Source organism: Columba livia, chromosome W, assembly GCF_036013475.1.
Source record: "Columba livia isolate bColLiv1 breed racing homer chromosome W, bColLiv1.pat.W.v2, whole genome shotgun sequence".
Taxonomy (NCBI): Eukaryota; Metazoa; Chordata; class Aves; order Columbiformes; family Columbidae; genus Columba; species Columba livia.
In genome coordinates this window covers 18,540,918-18,566,989 of record NC_088641.1, presented here as the reverse complement: position 1 = coordinate 18,566,989, position 26,072 = coordinate 18,540,918, and the positions used below count along the sequence as shown (strand labels likewise).

The window sequence follows — 26,072 nt, the reverse complement described above, 5'->3', positions numbered from 1 at the left end:
TCTTGCTGGAGAGAACTTGTGGGAACTGTAACTGGGATCAGCACAACGCCAGGATCTTTCCTCCAATATTCAGAGATATTTAAATCTAGAGGACTTGGATCTAGGAGATGTGAATCCAGGAGACTTGGATCTAAGAGACTTAGAGCCAATGTGGTTTAAAGAATGAACCCTATCAAGCAATGCAAAATACAGCAAGCAGCTCTGCTCCAGCCCAAAATCAGATGATAGAAGAGCAAGACAGACTGATCGTGGCATCCTCAAACCCCGGACATGGTCCAGAGCCTCTTCCCCATGTCCTCCATGAGCCATGAGACCAAGCTGGTGTTCCTAGAGCAAGGGAGAAGTTAGAAATGTTGCTAGAGAACACAGTATCGCACACATGACACTCACCCTTCTCTGTCTATGTGAGGCAATGGGTGTTTGGAGGTGTTCCGCAGCTTCCTGTGAAACTGGGTGAAATCGAGTTTTTCAGGCTGCGAGTCCCACGTCATGCCACTAGGAGAGAAAAACAGGGAAAAAAAAAAAAAACAAAGAAAGAAAGGGAAAAACAAAGCAAGAAGGTCCACTAGTGATTAAACACCACTGAGGTGAAGAGCAGAGGGCACATTGGAGCCTGTAGATGAGGAAAGCTGGTGCTTCTGGAAGCACCACTGCCTGCTGCAGAGCACATGAATGTGGAACTCTAACCTTCACGCTGCTGCATCGTGTTTCTTTTAATTTCTTCTGGTTTGTTTTTTTTTTGAGATGCTGAGCTCCTGCTGCTTGCTCTAAACCCCAAGTTTTGATGTCTCATGCAGCACACACTTTGCAAGCTCTACATGCTCTCTGTAGCAAGGAGATATTGCAACAGGTAGAGGTCTGGTTCATGCCATGGAGATGTTCTCTCTGGTCCTGCACAACCTGCCCACTCCAACGGCCTGGAACAAGTCCCAGGTGGGAACTCAACCCCTGTAGACTCTTGCAGGCACAGAGAGATGCGTAAAACTGGACAAAAAGCATATTCCACCACTTTCCCCACATCAGAGCAGCAGTTGAAGAGCTCTTCCCAGCAGCTGCGAAGCCAACACGTGATTGCACGGCCAATTAATGGAAGAGTAAAATCATAGAATGGTTTGGGTTGGAAGGGACCTTAAAGATCATCTGGTTCCAACACCCCTGCCATAGTCAGGGACACTTTCCACTAGACCAGGCTGCCCAAAGCCCCGACCAACCCATCCTTGCCTTAAGTCTTGCCTGGGCAGCTACAAGTAATCATATTGATACTGTAAATCAGCTAATTAAAAAAAACCCCAACCTTCTAAAACCAAATCAATTTACGATTTTAGAAGCAAGCATCCTTTACTGATGCGTCGGCTCCCATGGGAATCGTTTTTGCCTAGTGGGGGCCCCGAACAATGCCCAGGCACAGGTTATATCCACACAGATCATACATATTCATTACATTTCCAATAAATCTTTTGCATCTGCATCACATCTCTTTGTTATTCGGCTTGTAACCTGCTTGCATTGGTGTCACTACCTTGTCTTCTGAGAACAAGGGCATTGTCTTCTAACCTTCTCCTGCTTATCTTAACAAATACCATCCTTGTGACTTAACTCCTAGCAAGTGCCTAACACCTAAGAGCTGTGAACCTTATTCTTATTAACTTAGTAAATGCCTAAAATCTATGACCCTTATTCACATAGACTTATTTTATTACTAGTTGCTGATTTTAGGTATCAATATCGGTATTGGTTTCAGATGTCTGGACTGCAAACCCATCCTAAGCATGTAGGATGCTTGAAGTAGATTGATCGTGTTTTAAACCTGGCTTACCTGAAAGAGTCAAAGGTGTTGGCAGCCCAGATGTCTGTGCCCAGCATGTCAAGGGACGTCTCCTTGTTGCCGTTCTAGAAGGGAGGGAAAGGCGGTTACTCATGGAAGGTACATGGCGCAATCCGGACCACGGCACAGCCTCTCTCACCGTCGGCCATGGAGATGCCCCAGCTCTGCTTCTCTGGGTGAATCCACACTCACTGCAACGCAAAGTCCCCTCATCCTCTGCAAAAATGCATTGTGAAGGCAAAGGGTGACCCAGTTTCAGCCTTGGGGACACAAAGCTGTGGACAACATGGAGCAGACAACATGTAGGTTCAGCTCTGATTCCATCCCTGTTCTCCTACCCCACAGTCCACAACTTCCAAGACCCACCAAGGTCTGGTGGGCAAGTTGACATCCCCATCATGAAGATGCCCAACTTCAGAGTCACACACCAATTGAGGTAGGAAGGAACCTCTGGAGCTCTTCTGGTCAAACCAGGTGCCCAAGATCACATCTAAATGGCTTTTGAATGTCTCCAGGGATGGAGATACTCTTTGCCAGCAGCTCTCAGAGCCTGCTGTCACCAAAAAGGATGGGGAAAGCCATCCTACTTCTTCAAGGAATCACGGTGGTATGACTTCTCCTTGCTCTAACAACAGGCAGAAGACATCAGAACCCCGCATCGTGCCATCTCAGCCATGTACACCAGCAAATGAGCTCACACGGTTATTCTGATACACGTCCCACCAACGAGAAGGTGATGGTTCCTTCCCCTGAGAAGCAAAAGCATTGTGGAATAATCAGGTGGGAATTCTGAGAAGCTTCCAGCCAACTGAAAAGCACCTTGAATTTTCCCATGGAGACTTGACTCATATGGGACAGACACATAAATGCATTACAAATAGGAAATCCTGTATTACCAATTTTCCCCCAATATTTCTTACACATATTCAGATTATTCATAATGTTGCACATATTCAGATTAGATAAGTACTTCTACCCAAAAGGTCCCATTCTGGCAAAACATGTGCTGGGGAAGATGGCTTCTGTATACTCCTCATCCTATAATTACTGCCATTTTCAAACATTATTAATAGTAACCAAGACACTAAAAACTCATAAAAAATTGATCGTTTCTGACTGAAGTCCCAGAACTCAATCTGCCCATAAAATGAGCAGTATTTTCCCAACAAGCAGGACGTATTATACATCCTCGCTGCACCCTACAGATGGTCACACTTTGCAGACATTCCCAACACAACAACAAATTTAGACACCAGATACTCCAAACACAACCACATTGATCATTTTTTGTCTCCTCCAAGGGGTCTACGGATGATGAGTTTAACCTCTGAGGATCTGCAGGTCAACATGTCTCTGCAAAGAAACAAAATATCTAAATATCTAAAATTCTCATGATCAATCACTGAAAATGAGATTTTTCTTTGAGGCAAATGGAAGGGAAATTTTCTCCCAGCAAGGAGAGAAATTAGTTTTCTAACTTCTTAGAAGCATCCTTGTGTAGCATAATGAAAATAAACATGTGTAGGTCTTCATAGCTATAATCCAACAAAGAGATACCTCTTCTTGCAGACAAATCCATCTCTTTTTCTATTTCCTACGGATACTGGATATTTTAAGTACCCATCAACGAGCCATCTAAAATAGGATTTTCCAAGAATAAAGTATTTGGGTTCAGGAAGAAAGACCGGGAACATGTAACCAGTTGCAATAACGATGAGCTGAATCAGCAATAAAGATATTAAATAGCAAAAATTTAAGCTAACGTAGGTTCTTAATGCATCAGGTTGCATCCTAAAATTGTTGCTTAAATTCAGCTCGGTACAGGACTTCTCCATCACGACGGCACCAGGACCAAACAATAACACCTTGTCATTAAGTTGCAAGTCACTACGGTAATTTGAAGATTTTTTTTGTCTTTGATGACCTGTTTTTATAACCGGTTTCTGTCTCAACACACAAGGCAGGAGGACGCTTGCTGCCCAAGTGAAGCTGCACAGCGGGGCGTACACTAAAATGCTCACAGCATGATAACAAAACTTAATAATAAGACTTTAAAAAAAACAATTCTCATGTTCGGGGCTAAAAAAAATAAGTTCATGTATTTAAGAAAAGAAGTGACTCGTTTCAGTTCCCCCAGGACCGCAATTATAACCATCAGCAGTTTTAATGTGAAGCTCTCAATGACCAACCCTCAGCTTTGGATACTTATTTTCACCACGAAGGGGTTAGTACTGTTGAAAATTAATTAAGCCACTAGGAAAGATGATTAAGAGACCCTGACAAGAATAACAGCAATACTCAGAGAAATTTAGTTTTAGTTTGTTTAGTTTTTGTTCAGTTTTATGGTTTAGGCTACTATAGCAAGGAGTTTAAATTATTAAGCTGGTCATCTCATTTTCGTTTAAGTATTAATGGTTATTTTATAGATGTCTTAGGAAGCATCATTCACTCACATAAAAGGAACTTACTGAAAATATCAAAACACAGAACTGTGTCATGCATCAGTTTGCTATGATAACATTATGGAATATAAATTTCATGGTATATATGAATATCAGAAACATTACAAATTGTTTTATATGCTTTACAGAAGGTACATTCAAGGTGAAACTGATGTAATAAATACCAACACTTCTCCATTTCTGAAACTTTTTTATACTCTTCCATACATGTAACAAATGTTTCAGCATAGAATGGACACTCTCAACTTTTTATGTCACTATGGAGATGCTGAGAATATAAAGTATTTTAAGATACGAGCCCTAGACAAAGGTTACATTGAGGAAAGATAGGAAATACACTCAATTTATTCTGGGCTTGATTACAAATAGTATAATAAAACACATAGTCTGTGTGTAGGAGAGATCAGAGATTGGGTAAAGCAGATTCTACACGCATATATGGTTTAAATTCACGTCCGTAACCTCTGTCCTCCAACCACGTCATCTCCATCCAACATCATCCAACCCCTGGAGCTGCCCCTGCAAACAGAGGGACGGACAAGGCCACTGGCCGCAGGGACTCTGACCGTTCACCTGCATCTGCAGCTTCAGCAAATTCCCCACCAAGGCAGCATTTGCAGCTTTGCAAAGCCCAGCTCAGCATCCCACCGGCTCCTCTCACTGCTCTTCGTTACCACTCTCCAGCAAACTGCTACAAATATAAAATTGCGCTCTTCATCGCATGATCGCAGAAGCGTTAGCTCATCACGGTGCTTAGAATTAATATAGAACAACATCAAGTGGTTGACTGAGTCCCTGGTATAAATTCAGGGATAATCCGGTGTCATGTGTTACTTGTTAAGCATTTTTTGCTTCTACATTTGAGAAGATTCCGCCAACTTTCCTACTTCTCAGCTGCCTACACCCCCTAGCTGCACTTTGGTAGAAAACAAAAAAGATAGATACCAAAGTGTCTGAAAAGGTTCCGATTAAAGTGTTTCTTGTTGAAAACTGCAAGTTTTCGTAAGAAAAATAAAGCTGTTTTGAGAAAAACAGTATTATCCCTGCTCAAAGAAAGAAAGATATGGTGAGTCTTGTTCCTACCAGAAAAAAGTGTCACTTTTCAGCAATGACACAGTTCTGTGGGTCCTCTCCCACCACGGCATTGCTCAGGAGGACAAATTATCTCTTCAGGATCTCCAGAATGGATGAGATGGATGAATGGACCAGGAATTTGACCATTGGATCCAAACCTCTCAGAGTGTGTCCACCACTTATGACCCAACCAATGCTCATGTGGGCAGAAGAAGAGGTCACTGGTCTGAATTTAAGGAATAGACCTAAAACCAAATCAAATCCAAATTCCGATAGTCTTCTGCAGGGGGGGGAAGGTAATTCCTCGTTTAGCCCTGTTGATGGCTCCCACAGAAAGCACTTGGACTCAAGGTCAACATTTAACACCACTTATGTGGTGTCCACTCATTTATCAACTTCTAATGAAGACTTGCCAAAAAACAATTACAGACAGCTCTTAATTTCCTAAAATTAAAATACTAAGACTTCAAAAGAAGAAAAAAGTTAATTTCCTTTTCACTAAATCAGCTGACTAGGGACTTCTTTCCCAATATTAAGGCACTCAGCACATCTCAAGAGAATTGTTGAGGCTGAAGGACAACTACAGCCACGTTACCATTTATGCATGAATTAAGTAGGTCTTTGAGGTGTCCTTCATAACTGACATGCACTCACACCCTACATGTCGACATACGCACAGAACACGTCATTCGGAGGATGCCTCCGGTAAACAGCAAGCAAAGGACATGACTTCAGCATGTGGCTACCAGATAGATATACCTTGGTCAATTGCCTGAACTGTCTGCTTCTCCCGCAGCTGCTGGACCTGGATCCAGACCCACGTCTGGAGCCTGAGCCCGGCCAGGATCCTGCGCTCCCACTGCTGCTGTGATCCCGCTCTTCCTAGAAACAACAAACAGGTCACTTTAGTCAAGGGTAACGCCATCCCACACCCACAAAAAACACTGATCCGGTGAACCAGGAGAGCTCCAGCTCCCAAACCAAATGTGCAAGTTCCTACAAAACTATGTCCATTCACGGGGCTTTCTTGGAGTCTTTTAAAATGTTCTATTTACATGTTGCAAAGGGATGACATTGTGGGAGGCTTCAGTGAAGATAAGATTCAGCTCTGGTACTGTAGTCATAGAATGGTTTGGGTTGGAAGGGACCTTCAAAGTTCATCTAATGTGTAAAAAATTTCTTCCTCGTGTCTTGCCTGAATCTTCCCACATGTGTTAAGGTCCGTGCTGGACCACCAGGTAGCATCACCTTAGGTGGCTTCATGTCTGCTGTGCATCTGTGTCCCTGCCCCATCCAACCCAGGTGGCACTTGTGGAGCTGGGCCCTGGTCTGTGCTCCAAGATTAGTGACCTGGACTTGGTCATTATGTGCAAAGAGGAGTTCACACCTTGTTCTACTTGGCTCTTGAAGTTCAAGGTGGTTCTACCCTTGTCTTAGCCCATGGCAGTGTCCACAGAGACTCACATAGTCCCACAAGGACGTCTGAGACATGAGAAGTCCTCTTGAAGTGTCAACTCTCACACCAGTCCTGAAACACTTGCTCCCCTTGGTATTTCCCAGATTTTCAAATTACTTGAAAGAGTCGAATATTCTGCGCTCCGTGATTTCATGTTTTTTTAATCATCTTAGGTCACTTCAAAGGCCTTTCACAAGCCTCTGAGCAAAGCTTTTGGAGCAATTACCCTGACAATATTCACCTTTCTCCCCAAGCACTTTGTGGGATGTTTGGGTAGATAGGGCTGGCTGGGTGAGTTATTCTCGTTTTCAGAGGACTCATCTTGCCCTGAGGGCTGCTGGCTGAACAAGAAACCTGCAGGTTGCTTGACAGCAGAACAAGTGTTAGGAGAATAAAGGAGAAAATTTGGACCAGTTCCATAATAGGTAGAAAGCACCTTCTTCCCTCCTTGCCAGACTGCGACTTGAATCTTCCAAAGAGAAATACGAAGTGGCACAAAGTTAAGGGAGTTGTTAAATTGGTGTGGAAGAAAAAAAAACTTGATTGATGCCACTTTGTTGGAGGTGGTTCCTTCAGGAAGCCTTGGGAAGAGCAAGTCTTGCAGGCATCCCGAGAAGCACAAATAATCTTTGACATGGGAAAAGACGCGCATCAACTGAAAAGGTGGTTGGGAGAAATGAACCTTCACCACCCAGTTGTTTAAAAGATTATAATAATCACCAATTTGCTCTGTCCTACACACTGAACATCTCGTTTGTATGGGAATATAGCAGAAGATTGGCAAGGAGGTTGGTTAAATGTAAATACGCTCAAGTGACTTGCAGCTGTGTGTAGAAAAAGTGCATATATCACACTAATTGTTTTACTGACCTTGTATGCTTGATGAATAGAACCTCTGTGTTAGATAACATAGGCCTGTGAGAAACTCTAGACAACTTATCACTATGTCTGAGATTCCTGCTTTGTTGTGAGAAAGAGCGGGAGGCTGTGCCTGCCTGAAGCCTTGAAATACAGGCGAGCTCAGCAGGCCCAGTGATCTTCCAGCAGGGCTGAACTTACCAGCACCTGCATCCCCGCTTGTGTTACCTCTGCATGGGAGCTTAGGTGCTACTTTGGAGATCCCCCAGTAGAGAGGTAACTAAAATAAAACTTGCTCTTTGCAAATGCATTCATGGCCTCTAGCTCCTCTTGCAATGTGCCTTCACTTGTGCTCACATTGTTCTTCTATGCATGGAAAATTTCTGTGCCAATGCTACCATGGGACCAAGTCAGTGTCTGCACCATTCCCTTTTAAAAAGACATTGAAAATAAATATCACTATTTGGTTATGTTTGGTTGACCCAACTTTTGGTCATGGTCACCTGCACACAAGCTGAGGCCACACAAATTCCAGAAACATGGCTGTCCACAACAAAACCCTTGTGAGAAACAAGGAGATTGGTACCACCATGCATCAACATCCAAACTCAACAAGACAAGCCAACAGGTACGGCATGAACCAGTTAGATAAAAATCAGGGCTATCACTTTCATTAAATCAGTTTGTGTCATTCCCTGTTCATGTTCCTTATCTTTATCACTCCCTGTTAATATTTATATTTAAAAATAAATTATTTTAAAATGAACACTGTTGAACTAAAAACTGTTGAAACTTCTGTTGAAGGTGAAACGGTCCAACCAAGTATGATGTAAATACACGCATGTTCAAACTCATCGGCACAGCCAGATGGTTGTGGTGCCTTTGTGTCGTCTAATAAAGCCCTTTTTGTGCTAAAATGACCCCTCTCTGCAGACTTCCTGTGGCACTGAAGCTCACACCAACCTCACAGGTGATGCTGGAGGAGTGGGCAAGAGTATGCAGGTAATGATCATTCCTTAAAAAAACCAACCAAGCAACAAAAACCCTCCACCAGCATCATCATAAAAACCCTGTCATCTGGCCCTACTCCATTGGGTCCTCAAAAGACCAAGACTCTCTTAGTCTCTCCCAACACCCCAAAAAATACCCTTGAACTCTTATTCCCAGCTCTTATTTGGGTTCATCCACCATCCATTCATGGTTTATACTCACCAGCAGGAGATGGGACCTTTGTGGCTTGGATGGAAATGTCACCCCCTCCAAAGATTGATTCCTAGCAGCTCCTCTCATCCATGCCAATCCTCCTGGCCAAGCTCTTCACCCTCTTGGGAAGAGCGAGGCTTGTGCATTTTAACACTAGGAAACTTGCTGTCAAATCTCACATTTGCATTTTAATTAGCAATAACCATCCGTTTCACTTACACTGCAATTTTCACCTTCACAGCTACCAGCTCTTTGCAGCATGAACTAATAAATCTTGCTCCCTTCGCCAGCTCAGGAGCAAATACGTTCTGTTGCTTCAGTGCGAGTTCGAAAAAGATGATTTGCAGAAAAAGGAAATCGCTTTCCCCGACGTGCAGGCAATACATGAAAACGTGACCACCTATGTGGTTGCTCTCAGTGATGATAAGTATGGATGAAGTTGGTAGAGGTGTAGACCAACTGTGGCGATACTGCAAGTTTTAAGCGGTATGAAGACATCAGTGGATTCTTGATGGGATTCACATTCGATTGTATGGAAAAAAAATCTCAATATTCAATGTACATTGTTCATAGGCAGAGGAAAAGGAAAGTCAACAGAAATCTAGAGGATTTCTCAGGACACAAAAGCCTCTGAGATATCCCCTAACATTAACAACTGTCCCACCACAGCATCTACAAGAAGTTCCCTGGAGTATACTTCAAATGACTCCCAACATTTGAGTCTTAATCCTGGTCAGAAGAGAAGACAGCTACCATGTAAAAAGTCCTTTTTGAGATTTTTCTGCAGCAGAGGTGGTTTTCACATGCCCACTTCATGCTGCAGCTAAATCTTCTAGTTATGCAGAATTTTGACACTGGACTCCGAGCATTTGATGCCAAATCTTCCTGCTGTACTCAATCTATTCTAGAACAACCACTCAATATTTTCTATGGAACTATTTCTATAAAACCAATTATTTTAATGATTTTAAAGTACCTTTTACAAAAAAAAAAAATCTAAACATTTTAGTAGGGGCATAATTCCAGCTTTTCTTCTCAATGTGTTGCATAAAGCTATAAGAAAAACAGAAAACTTACCCTTATAAAAACATTATGCAAAAAAAACAAAGAACTTTGGCTCTGCTCCTTCCCTCCCCAGGTCCATGTCCACCTTCCCCAACCCTCTCCAATCTGGGACGGTATCTCCTCACTTCTTTGGTAAAGGAACAGCAGAAGAAACACCAAACGGGGCTCTGAGCAACCTGATCTGGGTGAAGATGTTCCTGCTCATCCAGGGGGCTGGACTAGATGAGCTTTGAAGATCCCTTCTAAACCAACTATTCTATGATTCTATGATTGGAGCTCTTGTCCCACCAGGAGAAGTAAGGTCTTACCCATACCTGCGTAACAATTGTCAGAGACTGGAAAGAATTGTCTCAAACATTGTGCCAAAAACCGGTTTCTCCAGCCCCAGGATTGTCAAAGTCTAAAAGGAATCACGCCTCAAACATTGTAGCAGGAGACGGGTCACTCAGGATAAGGTGATAAGGTGAACTGCAATTTACATACCAACAACATGCTAAGGGGCCACAGACACAGGCCAGTTGGCTGGCTGTAGGAGGTGGGGAACGTGCAGGGGGGCACATAGCTCCACCTTCTGATACACCCAGCATGGCACAAAAGAAAAAGACTAAACTCCTCAAAATGGCCCAAAACTTGCCAATTTTTCGCAATCACCAGCCCCCCACACTTTTTGCAATAACACCTCTGAAAAAGACAAAAGAAAACTTATGCAAGCAAGTAACCCAGAGGGCTATGAAAAGCTCACCTAAACCAGCACTGGCAGGGAACCCACTACCCTGAGGACCCCTCCGCCCACCAGCCTCGCCATGGGAACTGGACCAGATAGGGGAGGATGCTACACTTCAGAACTACAAACCCCAGCACCCTCACTGCAGGACACTGGAGGCCACACATCATCAGACAAGTCCCATCATCCACACCGTGGAGCCGTAAGAGTGGCTGGATCCCTCACCTTCTCTTTCTTCCTTTCTCTTTGCTCTTTCCTTCTCTCTTTCTCTTTTTTTTTTTTTTTTTTCTCCCTATATCCCTATTTCTTTGCCTCTCCTTCTGTGAGTGGTATAATAACATAAGGTTCACAACTCTACCTGCACCACAGATTCCTTTATGTAAATCCCTTCTCTGTTAAGCTATTCACTAATTAGACCTAAGTAAGGTAAATCTTTCTGCTGCCAAATCATCTATAAATTGAGCCACACTGCAAAATAAAAGGTGTTGCTTTTTTTTTCAGACCTTAAGTACTATATGTACTGTTTTCCAACCGAGGGGGACCTATGAACCTGAGTCACCTTTTCCCCCTCCCACTCATAGCTCTGGGTGGGATGTGACAACAATACAGCACCAAAGGACCTAATGGGTTTAGAAGTACAGAAGATTAAGCTTACAAGATCTTCTGGACTCCACACAAAAAAGGCCCAGTCTGTGTGGATGTGTTCTCTTTGGACAACCTCAGAAAAGATGTGTTAGCCACGGATGTGTTAGATATCTCATTTATGCGCATGGATGAGGATGAGAAGGGGCACCAAGAGCACCCAGAACGGCACTGAGAACTTCAGATGTGCCATAGAAACCCAGCAGTGATCCTCTGCCCGAGCCTTGGAGGAAATCATAGAATAATTTTGGTTAGAAGAGACCCTTAAGATCATAGAGTCCAACCATAACCTAAATCTTGCACTAAACCATGTCCCTGAGAGCCTCATCTATACATCTTTTAAACACCTCCAGGGATGGTGACTCCACCACTACCCTGAAATGGTTCATATTATCCCTTTTCTGCCAAGAGCTTCAGCACTTGTTGACCTATTCAACCAAATCTGGAAGAAAAAAGGATGGAGACCTCAAAGGTAATTTGGCTACTGCGAGTTTCACAAAACTAGAGCATGGGAGACTGGCATCTCCTTGTCTACTCTACACAAATTGAAACTGAGGGTGATGTGATGTTCTCCCACGTGAGTCACTAGTGACACCAGGCCCAGAAGATATCTTCCTCCATCCTTTGTGAGCAACAACAGTTCTAAATCAGGCAGCAAAGCAGTGAAGCATCTCACTCCCAGATCTTCAGACATCAAAGCTGGTGTCTGCTTCACAAGGGGTGGTGGTTCTTCATGATATGTATCCCAAACAGAAGCCCCAGAGAAAGTTAAACCTATGTATTATCTAAAGGACTTGATTTCTTTCTCAGTCCTCTCCAACCATAAATGAACAGGAGGGGGTGACACCCAGCAATCACAGGCAGAAAACCATTAAGTGACTGGTTTTCTCAGAGCTGCTCTTTGATTGTCAGCAGGTCACCCCACTTGAAAAGATTTAATTTCGTCCTCCATCAGGCAGGGCTACACCAACCTGTATTCATTGGCAAGACCTCAAAGTAAGTCTCTGTTTTTCACTTTTTCTTTTGGAAATGAGACAAAGGCGACTGCAGCATCTATCGTCACCCGCTTGTCCCAACAGGACTTCATTGTGGTGGCCAACCTCAACTAAATTCAGTGTACAGACTGGCCCTGGGCTATGGCACAAGCAGATTGGTGAGATGGAAAAAATCGAACTGCCCCTGGGATCATCCTTCACGTTTTGCTGAGCAACAAAAGTGGTGGAGTCACCACCTCTGGAGGTGTTTAATAGGCACGTAGATGAGGTTCTTAGAGACATGGTCTAGAGGTGGACTTGGCAGTGTTGGATTAACAGTTGGACTTGATGATCTTAAAGGTCTTTTGCAATCAAAATGATTCTATGATTCTATGGAAACCACCATGCTTCAGATTGGACCCAAGGATGAGCAACTAAAGCCAGACATGGGGAAATTACTTACATCTTCAGTGGGGAGATCCTGCCACCCTCTTCACAAACATCACCCACCCACTCTCCAGCGTTGACCTGGTTAGCAAAGGATTTGGGGTATTACACACTGCTTGCTGATGGCAGCGGATTTAAGCTGGCAAGCACACCCCTTATCATCTTCGTAGCCCGCTGCTGGACTCCCTCCAGTAATTCTTGTCCTTCTTAAACTGGGGAGCCCAGAACTGGACACAGAACTCCAGATGTGGCCTCACCAGGGCAGAGTAGAGTGGAAGGAACAACCTCCTTCAACCTGCTGGTCACACTCTTCCTCATGCACCCCAGGATACCATTGGCCTCTTAGCCACAAGGGCACATTGCTGGCTCATGGTCAATCTGTTGTCCACCAGATCTCCCAGGTCCTTCTCTGCTGAGTAGGACGGCAATAAAGATCATCAACCGGAGAAGCCTCCGAGGTCCAGCACTCATGCAACATGTTCCTTCTACACCTGGTGGGACATGGATACACACGCAAATCAGCAGTAAAATAAGTTGCAGTCCCATTTAGAATCATAGAATTATTTTGGTTATAAAAGACCCTCAAGATCATCAAGTCCAACCATTAACCCAACCCTGCCAATAACCCATGTCCCTGAGAATCTCGTCTCCGCATCTGTTCAATCCCTTCAGGGATGGTGACTCCACCACTGCCCTGGACAGCCTGTTCCAATGCCCGACAGCCCTTTCTGAGAAGAAATTGTTTCCAAGATCCAACCTCAACCTCCCCAGGTGCAACTTGAGGCCGTTTCTTTGTGTCCCTGTCTCCCCTCAGTCTTCTGTTCTCCAGGCTGAACCCCCCAGGTCCCTCAGCTGCTCCCTTCACACTTGTGCTCCAGCCCCTCAGCCTTTCCTCATAAGGGAGGTGCTCCACTCCCTTAATCATTTTTGTTGCCCTGCGCTGGACTCTCTCCAGCAGTTCCCTGTCCTTCTGGAACTGAGGGGCCCAGAACTGGACACAATATTCCAGATGGGGTCTCACCAGGGCGGAGTAGAGGGGAAGGAGGACCTCTCTGGACCTACTAACCACCCCCCTTGTAATACACCCCAGGATGCCATTGGCCTTCCTGGCCACAAGGGCACAGTGCTGACTCATGGTCATCTGTTGTCCACCAGGATCCCCAGGTCCCTTTCCCCTACACTGCTCTCTAATAGGTCATTCCCCAACTTATACTGAAACCTGGGGTTGTTCCTACCCAGATGCAAGACTCTACACTTTCCCTTGTTATATTTCATTAAGTTTTTCCCTGCCCAACTCTCCAGCCTGTCCAGGTCTCTCTGGATGGCAGCACAGCCTTCTGGCATGTCAGCCACTCCTCCCAGCTTGGTGTCATCAGCAAACTTGCTGATAGTACACTCAATTCCCTCCTCCAAATCATTGATGAATATATTGAATAATATAGGCCCCAGTACTGACCCCTGAGGCACTGCACTAGATACTGGCCTCCAACTAGACTCTGCCCCATTGACCATGACTCTCTGGCTTCTTCCCTTCAGCCAGTTCGCAGTCCACCTCACTTATAGAGGCTATATGAGAGTATCTTGTGTACATCAATGGAGTGTTCTCCACCCCAGAGCTTCACATGGTGCTAAAAGATCTTCTGAGGGGTGTCACTGAAATGCCATGGGGTTTAGTGGAGCACGGAGCAAACTCAAGTGTTCACAGTAGAAAACAGAGAATTATAAATGAGCCAAATATAATTATGAAACAGGGATTTTCTCAGCACACCAGGAGTTCACAAAATACATGTTATGAGACCTTTCATGACCAAAGTGTCTTCTCACACCCACTTGCCCGAAGAACTGGAAAGAGCAGAGTAAAAGGGGGAATTTTCTCCATTTTTAAGCCGCTGCTTTGTATGGAATGCACGAGTGTCAACCTACAGGCACTAACTTCATTTATCTCCCACAGCTGCTAATAGCGGATATCTCACCAAGAAGTGTAAGAACAGGGCAAGTATGGGGTCATCTTTCCCAGAGAAACCCAACAAAATTGGAAAAACAGCAATTTAGGACTATCTTGGACTGCAAGTTGCATCAAGACACCTTATTATTACTCTTAAATTGCACATTATCCAGGAATTGTTCTCAGCCTCACGCTTATACAACATCCCATGGATGCTTATATACACACATATTACATATAAATGTCTATATAAATATACACCAAAAAAAAAAAATATTTCTTTTACTTGCCTTAACCTCACTGGATCCTAAAGACAAGAATCTCAGAGGCATCGGGTTCTTAGGGATGCAGAGAGGGATTTTCAGCTTCACTCGGGCTCCTTTATAACCTTTAGGAAGCCAATTATTTTTGAAAATGTGGCCCTGGACTACTCTGCTTTCACAGAAAAGGAACCAGACGCTGAATATATTTGCAGGACTAACCTGGATTTCCATTTTTCTGATCATCAGGCTAGAATTGTGTGAGGCATATCAGGGTTATTGATATGTAACTCACATTTTCACAGCGGCTGACGCCAGCAGAAATCTCACATCTGAGTATTTTTCAACTAAGACCGGTGCGTATCGCACAACCGGCAATGCGGAAATCTCAGCTGGAAATAAAATGAGAAAAAGAGGAATTTGATTTTCCAACCAAATCCCTCAAAATCCATAAAAAACATCACAAAACAAAATCCCTTAAACATCCCTTGGGAAATAATTAACCATTTTTTTCCTTAGCAGGTTTGAAGAATGATTTATAATTTATGTTCAAGATAAACACCATATTAGTGATTTTAAAAAAATTTTTTAAAGCTACTGGTGAAAAATCAATACCCAGAAATGGTAATAAACTGAAGCTAATTCTCACCAGCGGCGTTTCACTCATATATCAGTGACAGAAACAGAAATTTTTGACCAGAGAGAAGAACAGTAGCTTGCAACTGTGCTTTGGTGACAAGGAAAATTTGTTACTAGCTGTTAAAGAAAGCCCAACGTGGAGAGAGAGAATTCTGAGCTCTGCTGCGGGCTGGGAAAGAGCACAAATGCAGAGAAAAGAGACTGGGCATCGGTGAATGTTGTTTGTGTGTAGAAAACAAGCGCCATGCCGGAGGAGATCGAATGGGTTTGATGTGCAGGATAAAATGTAAAAATAAAAATAAATAAAAATAAAAGTTAAAAAAACAGTAAAAATAAAATTTAAAAAATTAAAAAGTAAAAATAAAATTTTAAAAATAGAAAATAAAAATTAAAAAAAAAAGTAAAAATGAAAGTAAAAATAAAAATAAAAATAAGAAAAATAAAAAGGAGAAGAAGGAGAAGAAGGAGAAGAAAAAGAAGAAAAAGAAGAGGAAAAAGGAAAAGGAAAGGAGAAAAAGACAAAAAGACAAAAAGAGAGAGAGAAAAAGAAAAAGAGAAAAAAGAAAACCCCCAGAAGTTGAAATAAAAGAGCACAGTACAGGGTAGGTGGAAGCTGTTAGAGGATGTAGGAAGGCAGCTAGCATAGCCAAGGCCTCCTTAGAATAACAGCTGGCGAGAGGGGTCAAGGACAGCAAAAAGAACTGTTTCAAATACATAGCAGATAAAACTAATACCAGAGGCAATGTAGGCCCACTGATGAATGGGGTGGGTGCTCTGGTGGCAGAAGATACAGAGAAGGCAGAATTACTGAATGCCTTCTTTGTCTCTGTCTACTCTGCTGGAGGTTGTCCTGGGGAGCCCTGTACCCCTGAGACCCCGGATGAAGCCAGGTCAATGGAGGAGTTTGCTTTAGTTGATGAGGACCGGGTTAGGGAGCAATTAAATAGTCTGGACATCCATAAATCCATGGGTCCAGATGGGATGCATTCACGGGTGCTGAGGGAGATGGCTGAAGTCATTGCTGGACCGCTCTCCATCATTTTTGCCAAGTCTTGGGAAACAGGAAAGGTGCCTGAGGACTGGAGGAAAGCAAATGTCACTCCAGTCTTCAAAAAGGGCAGGAGGGAGGACCCGGGTAATTATAGACCAGTCAGCCTCACCTCTGTCCCTAGGAAAGTAATGGAACAGCTTGTCCTTGGTGCCATCTCAAGGCATATCAAGGATAAGAGGGTTATTAGGGGCAGTCAGCATGGCTTTACCAAGGGTAAGTCATGCTTGACCAACCTCATAGCCTTTTATGAGAATGTAACAAGGTGGATGGATGATGGCAGAGTGGTGGATGTGGTCTACCTTGACTTCAGTAAAGCCTTTGACACAGTCTCCCACAGCATCCTCACAGCTAAGTTGAGGAGGTGTGGTCTAGACAATAGAGTAGTGAGGTGGGTTGCAAACTGGCTTAAGGTGAGAAGCCAGAGAGTGGTAGTCAATGGTGCAGAGTCTAGTTGGAGGCCAGTATCTAGTGGAGTGCCTCAGGGGTCAGTACTGGGGCCAATATTATTCAATATATTCATTAACGATTTAGACGAGGGAATAGAGTGTACTATCAGCAAGTTTGCTGATGACACCAAGCTGGGAGGAGCGGCTGACACGCCAGAAGGCTGTGATGCCATCCAGGGAGACCTGGACAGGCTGGAGAGTTGGGCGGGGAATAACCTAATGAAATTTAACAAGGGAAAGTGTAGAGTCCTGCATCTGGGCAGGAACAACCCCAGGTTCCAGTATAGGTTGGGAAATTACATATTAGAGAGCAGTGTAGGGGAAAGGGACCTGGGGGTCCTGGTGGACAACAGGATGACCATGAGCCAGCACTGTGCCCTTGTGGCCAGAAAGGCCAATGGCATCCTGGGGTGTATTACAAGGGGGGTGGTTAGCAGATCGAGCGGTCTTCCTTCCCCTCTACTCCGCCCTGGTGAGACCTCATCTGGAATATTGTGTCCAGTTCTGGGCCCCTCAGTTCAAGAAGGACAGGGAACTGCTGGAGAGGGTCCAGCGTAGGGCAACCAAGATGATTAAGGGAGTGGAGCACCTCCCTTATGAAGAAAGGCTGAGGGAGCTGGGTCTCTTTAGTTTGGAGAAGAGGAGACTGAGGGGTGACCTTATTAATGTTTATAAATATATAAAGGGTGAGTGCCACGAGGATGGAGCCAGGCTCTTCTCGGTGGCAAACAATGATAGGACAAGGGGTAATGGGATCAAGCTGGAACACAAGAGGTTCCACTTAAATTTGAGAAAAAACTTCTTCTCAGTAAGGGTGACAGAGCACTGGAAAAGGCTGCCCAGGGGGGTTGTGGAGTCTCCTTCTCTGGAGACATTCAAAACCCACCTGGACATGTTCCTGTGCGACCTCACCTAGGCATTCCTGCTCCAGCAGGGGGATTGGACTAGATGATCTTTTGAGGTCCCTTCCAATCCCAAACATACTGTGATACTGTGATACTGTGATACTGTGATACTGTGATACTGTGATACTGTGATACTGTGATACTGTGATACTGTGAAGCTGTCAGGGTTGCGTTGACTGGAGCCAGGAAAGCATCACTTGTGGGTGACTCCTGCCTCTTCCTGTGGTACCCACCAGAGACAGGCCTGTCCGCTGAGCCCTTGGCTGACGAACCAGGGACCTTCTTCTCCAGGGAAGGTCCTGCACAAACATGCCAAGGAGGCTCAACGGAAACGACCAGCCACTCAGCTGAATTTCAAGCAGCTGGCTGGGACGGTGGGAAGGAGCCCAGTTGGGATTTTGCCACCGAATATGAGCAGATCAAAATGAGGAGAAATTAAATCCCCAAACCCATCTGGCACCTTCAGAAACTCATCTAAAGCAGTGTTTCCGTACAGCGTGTACCTTGCTACACAATGAGATCTTGTCTTTAGTGTGTGCAGGTGTTTGTACAGATGCTCCCAGCATCTTTGCATAGAATCATAGATCATTTTGGTTGGAAAAGACCTTCAAGCTTATCAAGTCCAACCATTAACCTAACACTGGTAGTAACCATATCCCTAAAAACCTCATATATGTGTGTTTTAAACCCCTCCAGGGATGGTGACTCCACCACTGCCCTGGGCAGCCTGTTCCAATGCCCAAGAGCCCTTTCTGGGAAGAAACTGTTCCCAAGATCCAACCTCATCCTCCCCTGGCACAACTTGAGGCCATTTCCTCTGGTCCTGGCGCTTGTTCTTTGGGAGCAGAGCCCGACCTCCCCTGGCTCCAACATCCTTTCAGGCAGTTGCAGAGAGCGAGAAGGCCTCCCCTCAGATCCTGTTCTCCAGGCTGAATCCCCCAGGTCCCTCAGCTGCTCCCATCACACTTGTGCTCCAGTCCCTTCCCCAGCTCCGTTCCATTCTCTAAACTTGCTCCAGCACCTCAAGGGCTTTCTTGGCATGAGGGGCCCAAAACTGACCCCAGGATTCGAGGTTTGGCCTCAACAGTACCCAGAACAGGGGGATGGTCACTGCCCTGGGCCTGCATGGACAGGCACACAGTGGGAGGGGACACGAGTCCCCATCCCACAGCCCAGCAGCTCCCAGCACAAAGTCGTGCCCAAAACGGGATGCAGGAGCTGCAACACACACCCCTAAGACTGGCACAGACTCTTGTACCACCCTGCAAGGGGCTCCCAGGCTTCTTCTCATGGATCCCACATGTGGGACTGAAGCCTGGAGGACATCAAGCAGGGCAAGAGCACCAAAACCATCAGCCTGAAGCTCCTTCTCCAGGTGGGACGTCCATCAGTCATAGCAACTGCAAATGCCACTTCACACCCTTTCCTCCAGTCGGCTCGGTCTCATATCTCCTTGGGTGAACGTTGCTGTTAGAGGGTTGATGGTCTCATGGTGGGACAGCAGCTCCTCAACTACGTGACTGGTCCAACCCATGCCTTCACCGTTGCCAACCTTCTCCCATGTCAGTGCTCGCACAGAGGAGGGACAGTCACCTCCAGAGATTCCAACTACTCTTCACTGATGTTCACACTCCGTACAACCACCAAAACCGACTCACACCTGGTTTCTGACATTGCAAACCCAACATGGGCTCTCAGCACATGCAATTTGGCTTCTTCTCCCAGTTCAACCTCTCAGCCATTTGATCCTTTTCCCTCCAACACCATCCTTGTATGGCAGCACATAACCAAGAAGCACAGCTACACAAGAACATAGAATCATTTTGGTTGGAAAAGACCCTCAAGATCATCAAGTCCAACCGTTAACCCACCCCTGGCACTAACCCATGTCCCTGAGAACCTCATCTCCACATCTGTTCAACCCCTCCAGGGATGGTGACTCCACCACTGCCCTGGGCAGCCTGTTCCAATGCCCGACAGTCCTTTCCAGGAAGAAACTGTTCCCAAGATCCAACCTCAACCTCCCCCGGCGCAAGTTGAAGCCATTTCCTCTCATCCTAGATCCCTCATCCCATCCTTACATCATACTTCCAAGTCAGCTTTGATGCTCCAAAGATGTCCCTCACACAGGTAGCAATAAGAAGCTCTTCAGGAATAAATAGGACGCACCATATTTATTTCCCTGTTATCGCAGAGCAACAAACTCCTGGTCAAAGCATCCACCTGCGCATCGGGATGTTGTCCATCTCCCATGGTTTCGGTGGGAGAGGGAAAGGGAAAACTGAAGCCACATAAGCATAAATGCAAAGTTTTGGGTGAGAAAGAGCAAAAAACAACCCTTACCTTATTGTGTTCATGAGACGATGAGCCCTTCCCTCGAGACGGGGAACAGCTGCCATCAAGTTGCTCATCACAATCTGCCGTCCACTACAAAAGGGATAAAAAAAAAGGGATTGCTTAAAATAACAACTGAGCTGGGGAAAACTGCTGCGTCAGTCTGAAGCACACAGAAAACACTATCTGGGCACCGGCATCAGCATACGCGTGCAGGTCACCCCTTTTTAGTGACGATCTCAAAGGCTTTGGCTCAAAAACGTTCCACCTGCCGACGGTGAGCAGAGGGAAGATGCAGGAATAATTTCAGGAAGGCACCTGAAATGATGCTTTGCAATAAAAAAACATCTCCGCTGTTTCCTTACAAACTCCAAGGGCATTGGGCATCTCAGGTGTGTGGCAGATACCAGGGCGGATCGAATCAATTACTCTTTTCCATAGAGTTTTCCATGAAAAACTGGGAATTTTCTGCTTTTCCCACCTCTGTTCACTTCAGGGATAGGTATAAGTCCTGAGCTGCCACAAAACTGTGTTTTTATTTTAAAGAAAACAGAAAACAGAGCTCAAAGCTGCGGGTTTGGTCATTGCCACAGCTGTGACGTGCAGCCTGATGGCGGCCCTGCTGTCACCCCACTGTCACCCCACGGTGAAGGACATCAGGGGACTTCCCAGACTTAGGGGATCACAAGATGTTTCGGTCAGCTTCCCCCAATGTTTGATAGCAAGGTGCTTCCAGAAAATAATTAAATTTGGAGTCATTTGTTGGGTTTTTTCCCCCCTCAAAGAAATGAAGGGCTGCATCATACTGGGGGAAAAAAAGAAAAATTAGAAAAAGCAATTTTCACTAGGCAAATGTGAAAGATGCTGCTTAATCCTAAAGTCATTTTGTCACCCCCACAACAAAGTTGAGCCTGAACCTTGATGACCAGCCCCATTACTGAGGTTTTTCACGCTGGAAGTGTTCAGTTGCTCCATGGACACTCACTGCTAGGATTCCACCACCAAGACGGATGTTTTGAGAGAATGAAAAGTCAGTTCCATAAAAACAGAAACTACCTGAGAACTTCTTGGCAGGATGAGGCCACAAAAGATGAGGAAGAGGAAGGATCAAGAGGAAGGATCAAGGATATCGCTAGAGAGCTCCCCAAACTGGTGCACCCAACAGACTACTACCCGCTGCTGGTCTTCCAGACAGATGGGGAGGAAGCTGCTTCCCGTAGTCTGAGGGGAATGAAGAACAATTTCAAGGTCTTGGGAAGGATGGTGAAAGACTCAGGGGCTCAAGTGATCTTCTCTTCACTCCTTCCATCTTCAAGGGACGATGTGGGATGGAATAGGAAAATTCAGTCTCTAAATGGTTGGCTCCAGGACTGGTGCTACAGGCAGGGCTTTGGATTTTTTGATAATGGTTGGTTTTATAAGACTCCAATCCGGACAGTGTTACGCGGGAAAGGTTTATCTCGCAGGGGCAAAAGGATGCTGGGGCAGGAATTAGCTGGGCTCATTTTGAAAGCTTTAAACTAGGTTCGAAGGGGGATGGGGTTGTAGCTGGGCTTGTCCCAGTGGGGCAGCATTCTAAAACTGATGAGGACCGGGTGGCCTCCTATGCCCCTAGGGAGAAATTGGTGTACTCTGCTCGCTCCCTGAAATGCCTGTACACTAATGCACGCAGCATGGGGAATAAGCAGGAGGAGTTAGAATCCTATGTTCGGTCGGGAGATTATGATCTGGTGGCAATTACAGAAACATGGTGGGATAGTTCACATGACTGGAATGTGGTCATGGATGGCTATGCCCTTTTCAGGAAAGACAGGCCAGCCAGGCATGGTGGTGGAGTTGCTCTCTATGTGAGAGAGCAACTACAATGTACTAAATTCTGCCCAGGAGCGGATGAGGAGCGAGTTGAGAGTGTATGGGTCAGGATTAAGGGGCAGGCTGGCAGGGGTGACACTGTTGTGGGCATCTATTACAGGCCACCAGATCAGGCTGAGGAAGTTGATGAGGCCTTCTATGGGCAGCTGAGAGTGGCCTCACAGTCACAGGCCCTGGTTGTTATGGGGGATTTTAACTTCCCTGATGTTTGCTGGAAGGACCATTCAGCCAGCCAGCCACAGTCCAGGAGGTTCCTCCAGTGCATTGATGATAACTTCCTCATGCAGATGGTGGAGGAGCCGACTAGGAGAGGTGCACTGCTGGATCTCATCCTCACTAATAAGGAGGGTCTGGTCGAAGCAGTAAAGGTTGAGGGCTGCCTGGGTTGCAGTGACCACGAGATGGTGGAGTTCAGCATCTTGTGTGGCAGGAACAGAATAGCAAGTAGAATTGCAACCCTGGACTTTAGCAGGGTTAACTTTGGCCTTCTCAAGCAATTGCTGGGGGAAATCCCATGGGCAAGACTGCTTGAAGGAAAAGGGGCCCAAGATAGCTGGATTGCATTCAGAGATTGCTTCTTCCACGCTCAGGATCAGAGCATCCCCACACGTAGGAAGTCAAGGAAGGGAGCCAGGAGGCCTGCGTGGTGGAATAGGGATCTGTTGGGTATGCTCAAGCAGAAGAGGAGAGTTTACAGGTCATGGAAGCAGGGGCTGGCCACTTGGGAAGAATCTAAGGCTGCTGTTAGAGGATGTAGGAAGGCAGCTAGGATAGCCAAGGCCTCCTTAGAATAACAGCTGGCGAGAGGGGTCAAGGACAGCAAAAAGAACTGTTTCAAATACATAGCAGATAAAACTAATACCAGAGGTAATGTAGGCCCACTGATGAATGGGGTGGGCACCCTGGTGGCAGAAGATACAGAGAAGGCAGAATTACTGAATGCCTTCTTTGTCTCTGTCTACTCTGCTGGAGGTTGTCCTGGGGAGCCCTGTACCCCTGAGACCCCGGATGAAGCCAGGTCAATGGAGGAGTTTGCTTTAGTCGATGAGGACTGGGTTAGGAAGCAATTAAATAGTCTGGACATCCATAAATCCATGGGTCCAGATGGGATGCATCCGCGGGTGCTGAGGGAGCTGGCTGAAGTCATTGCTGGACTGCTCTCCATCATCTTTGCCAAGTCTTGGGAAATGGGAGAGGAGCCTGAAGATTGGAGGAAAGCAAATGTCACTCCAGTCTTCAAAAAGGCCAAGAAGGAGGACCCAGGTAACTATAGACCGGTCAGCCTCACTTCTGTCCCTGGGAAAGTAATGGAACAGCTTATCCTTGGTGCCATCTCAAGGCATATCAAGGATAAGAGGGTTATTAGGGGCAGTCAGCATGGCTTTACCAAGGGTCAGTCATGCTTGACCAACCTCATAGCCTTTTATGAGAATGTAACAAGGTGGATGGATGATGGCAGAGTGGTGGATGTGGTCTACCTTGACTTCAGTAAAGCCTTTGACACAGTCTCCCACAGCATCCTCACAGCTAAGTTGAGGAGGTGTGGTCTAGACAATAGAGTAGTGAGGTGGGTTGCAAACTGGCTTAAGGAGAGAAGCCAGAGAGTGGTAGTCAATGGTGCGGAGTCTAGTTGGAGGCCAGTATCTAGTGGAGTGCCTCAGGAGTCAGTACTGGGGCCAATATTATTCAATATATTCATTAACAATTTGGACAAGGGAATTGAGTGTACTATCAGCAAGTTTGCTGATGACACTAAGCTGGGAGGAATGGCTAACACACCAGAAGGCTGTGCTGCCATCCAGGGAGACCTGGACAGGCTGGAGAGTTGGGCGGGGAATAACCTAATGAAATTTAACAAGGGAAAGTGTAGAGTCCTGCATATGGGCAGGAACAACCCCAGGTTCCAGTATAGGTTGGGAAATTACATATTAGAGAGCAGTGTAGGGGAAAGGGACCTGGGGGTCCTGGTGGACAACAGGATGACCATGAGCCAGCACTGTGCCCTTGTGGCCAAGAAGGCCAATGGCATCCTGGGGTGTATTACAAGGGGGGTGGTTAGCAGATCGAGCGGTCTTCCTTCCCCTCTACTCCGCCCTGGTGAGACCTCATCTGGAATATTGTGTCCAGTTCTGGGCCCCTCAGTTCCAGAAGGACAGGGAACTGCTGGAGAGGGTCCAGCGTAGGGCAACCAAGATGATTAAGGGAGTGGAGCACCTCCCTTATGAAGAAAGGCTGAGGGAGCTGGGTCTCTTTAGTTTGGAGAAGAGGAGACTAAGGGGGGACCTCATTAATGTTTATAAATATATAAAGGGTGAGTGCCACGAGGATGGAGCCAGGCTCTTCTCGGTGGCAAACAATGATAGGACAAGGGGTAATGGGATCAAGCTGGAACACAAGAGGTTCCACTTAAATTTGAGAAAAAACTTCTTCTCAGTGAGGGTGACAGACACTGGAACAGGCTGCCCAGGGAGATTGTGGAGTCTCCTTCTCTGGAGACATTCAAAACCCGCCTGGACATGTTCCTATGCGACCTCACCTAGGTGTTCCTGCTCCAGCAGGGGGATTGGACTAGATGATCTTACATCCACAGCCAAAGAAAATTGCATTTTCTCTCTTTTTTTTTTTTTTCTGGTGGGAGCAAGGCTGGAGACACCCCCACCATGGGAACATCTGCACTTTGGGATTCTCTAACCTGGTGATGGATTCAACTAAAAAAAAAAAAAAAAAAAACAACATTATTACAGCCACGAGGAAACAAAATAACTTGGCTGAAGTTAAAGATTATTTTGGTGGCAGAACCTCGCAGTTAAAACCAATGTTCTTGGTCTCAGCCTAGTGCCTTCACCATAAACTCATCCTTTTTCCTTCACTTCTTATTAAAATGGAACATTCCACCTTCAATTGGGCTCGTTTCCACCAGGGTTACTCCAGTGAGCTGCAGGATACGTGCATGTTTATGGCTTTGATAGGAAGTGATCAGGAAGAGAAAACCAGAAATAAAAATTCCTGATTATTTCTTCTATAAATTTGAGGAACGAGGTGGGACAATTAATATCTTCAGGAGACGACAGATAAATTCTTCTTAACATATCCTTTAAGACATGGCTCGATAAAAGTGGGTGACCTATCTAAAAGCCCATCCTCACTTCTTGTCCAACATACAGCCCTAAAAATCTAAAATATTGCATTTTGTTGGAGTTTCACATAGAAATCCTAATTAAACTTAAACACCTATGGTCTGGGGTACAACCACATTTAGCTGCTTAGATGCCTCTAAGAGGTTTCGATGTTCAGATCTTTCATTATTATTCCTTTTTCTTTTAAAATACAACCTAACCATCTTTAGAGGCAGCATCCCCAGAATTGACATAAAAAAACCCAGCAGCTCCTTTTTTTCAGGGTAGGCTAGCCAGGAAAGTTAAAATCCCATTTCCACAAGTGGAAGATGAATTTCGTTGTTGTAATTAAGGATCTTAAGGCAAAAATTGTACACAGGCTACCATGAGAATTAGAAGCTTTTGTCCTGAAGATGGGCAGAGGTGTGGACAGACTACAAGTGGTTGCAAAACTCTGACTATTAATTTATTTCTATTTCTACTTCAATAGTATTTCTATTGCAGGGACATCTTCACCCAGCTCAGGTTGCTCAGAGCCCTGTCCAGCCTGGCCTGGGATGTCTCCAGGGATGGGGCATCCACCACCTCTCTGGGCAACCTGGGCCAGGCTCTCACCACCCTCAGGGGCAACAATTTCTTCCTCATGTCCAGCCTGAATCTCCCTCCTTTAGTTTCAAACCATCACCCCTTGTCCTGTCACAACAGGCCCTGCTAAAAAGCCTCTCCCCATCTTTCTTACAGGCCCCTTTTAAGTCCGGAAAGGCTGCAATAAGG

The 26,072-nt window shown here is 45.5% G+C and overlaps 1 protein-coding gene across 5 annotated transcripts in view; it reads right to left on the bottom strand.

Annotated features, from left to right (window-relative positions):
* The window catches only part of LOC102088239 (CBP80/20-dependent translation initiation factor-like), a 158,151-nt gene that overhangs the window by 103,962 nt on the left and 28,117 nt on the right, over positions 1–26,072 (bottom strand). For 3 of the 5 annotated variants that reach the window (XM_065044992.1, XM_065044993.1, XM_065044994.1), the window contains 4 exons: positions 20,320–20,403; positions 6,121–6,243; positions 1,817–1,890; positions 391–495 (listed from right to left, as the gene is read on the bottom strand). In XM_065044992.1, coding sequence (XP_064901064.1) covers positions 391–495; positions 1,817–1,890; positions 6,121–6,243; positions 20,320–20,403 — 386 coding nt within the window. The remainder of the gene's footprint in view (positions 1–390; positions 496–1,816; positions 1,891–6,120; positions 6,244–20,319; positions 20,404–26,072) is intronic. The other 2 variants (XM_065044995.1, XM_065044996.1) reach the window with 1 other exon arrangement.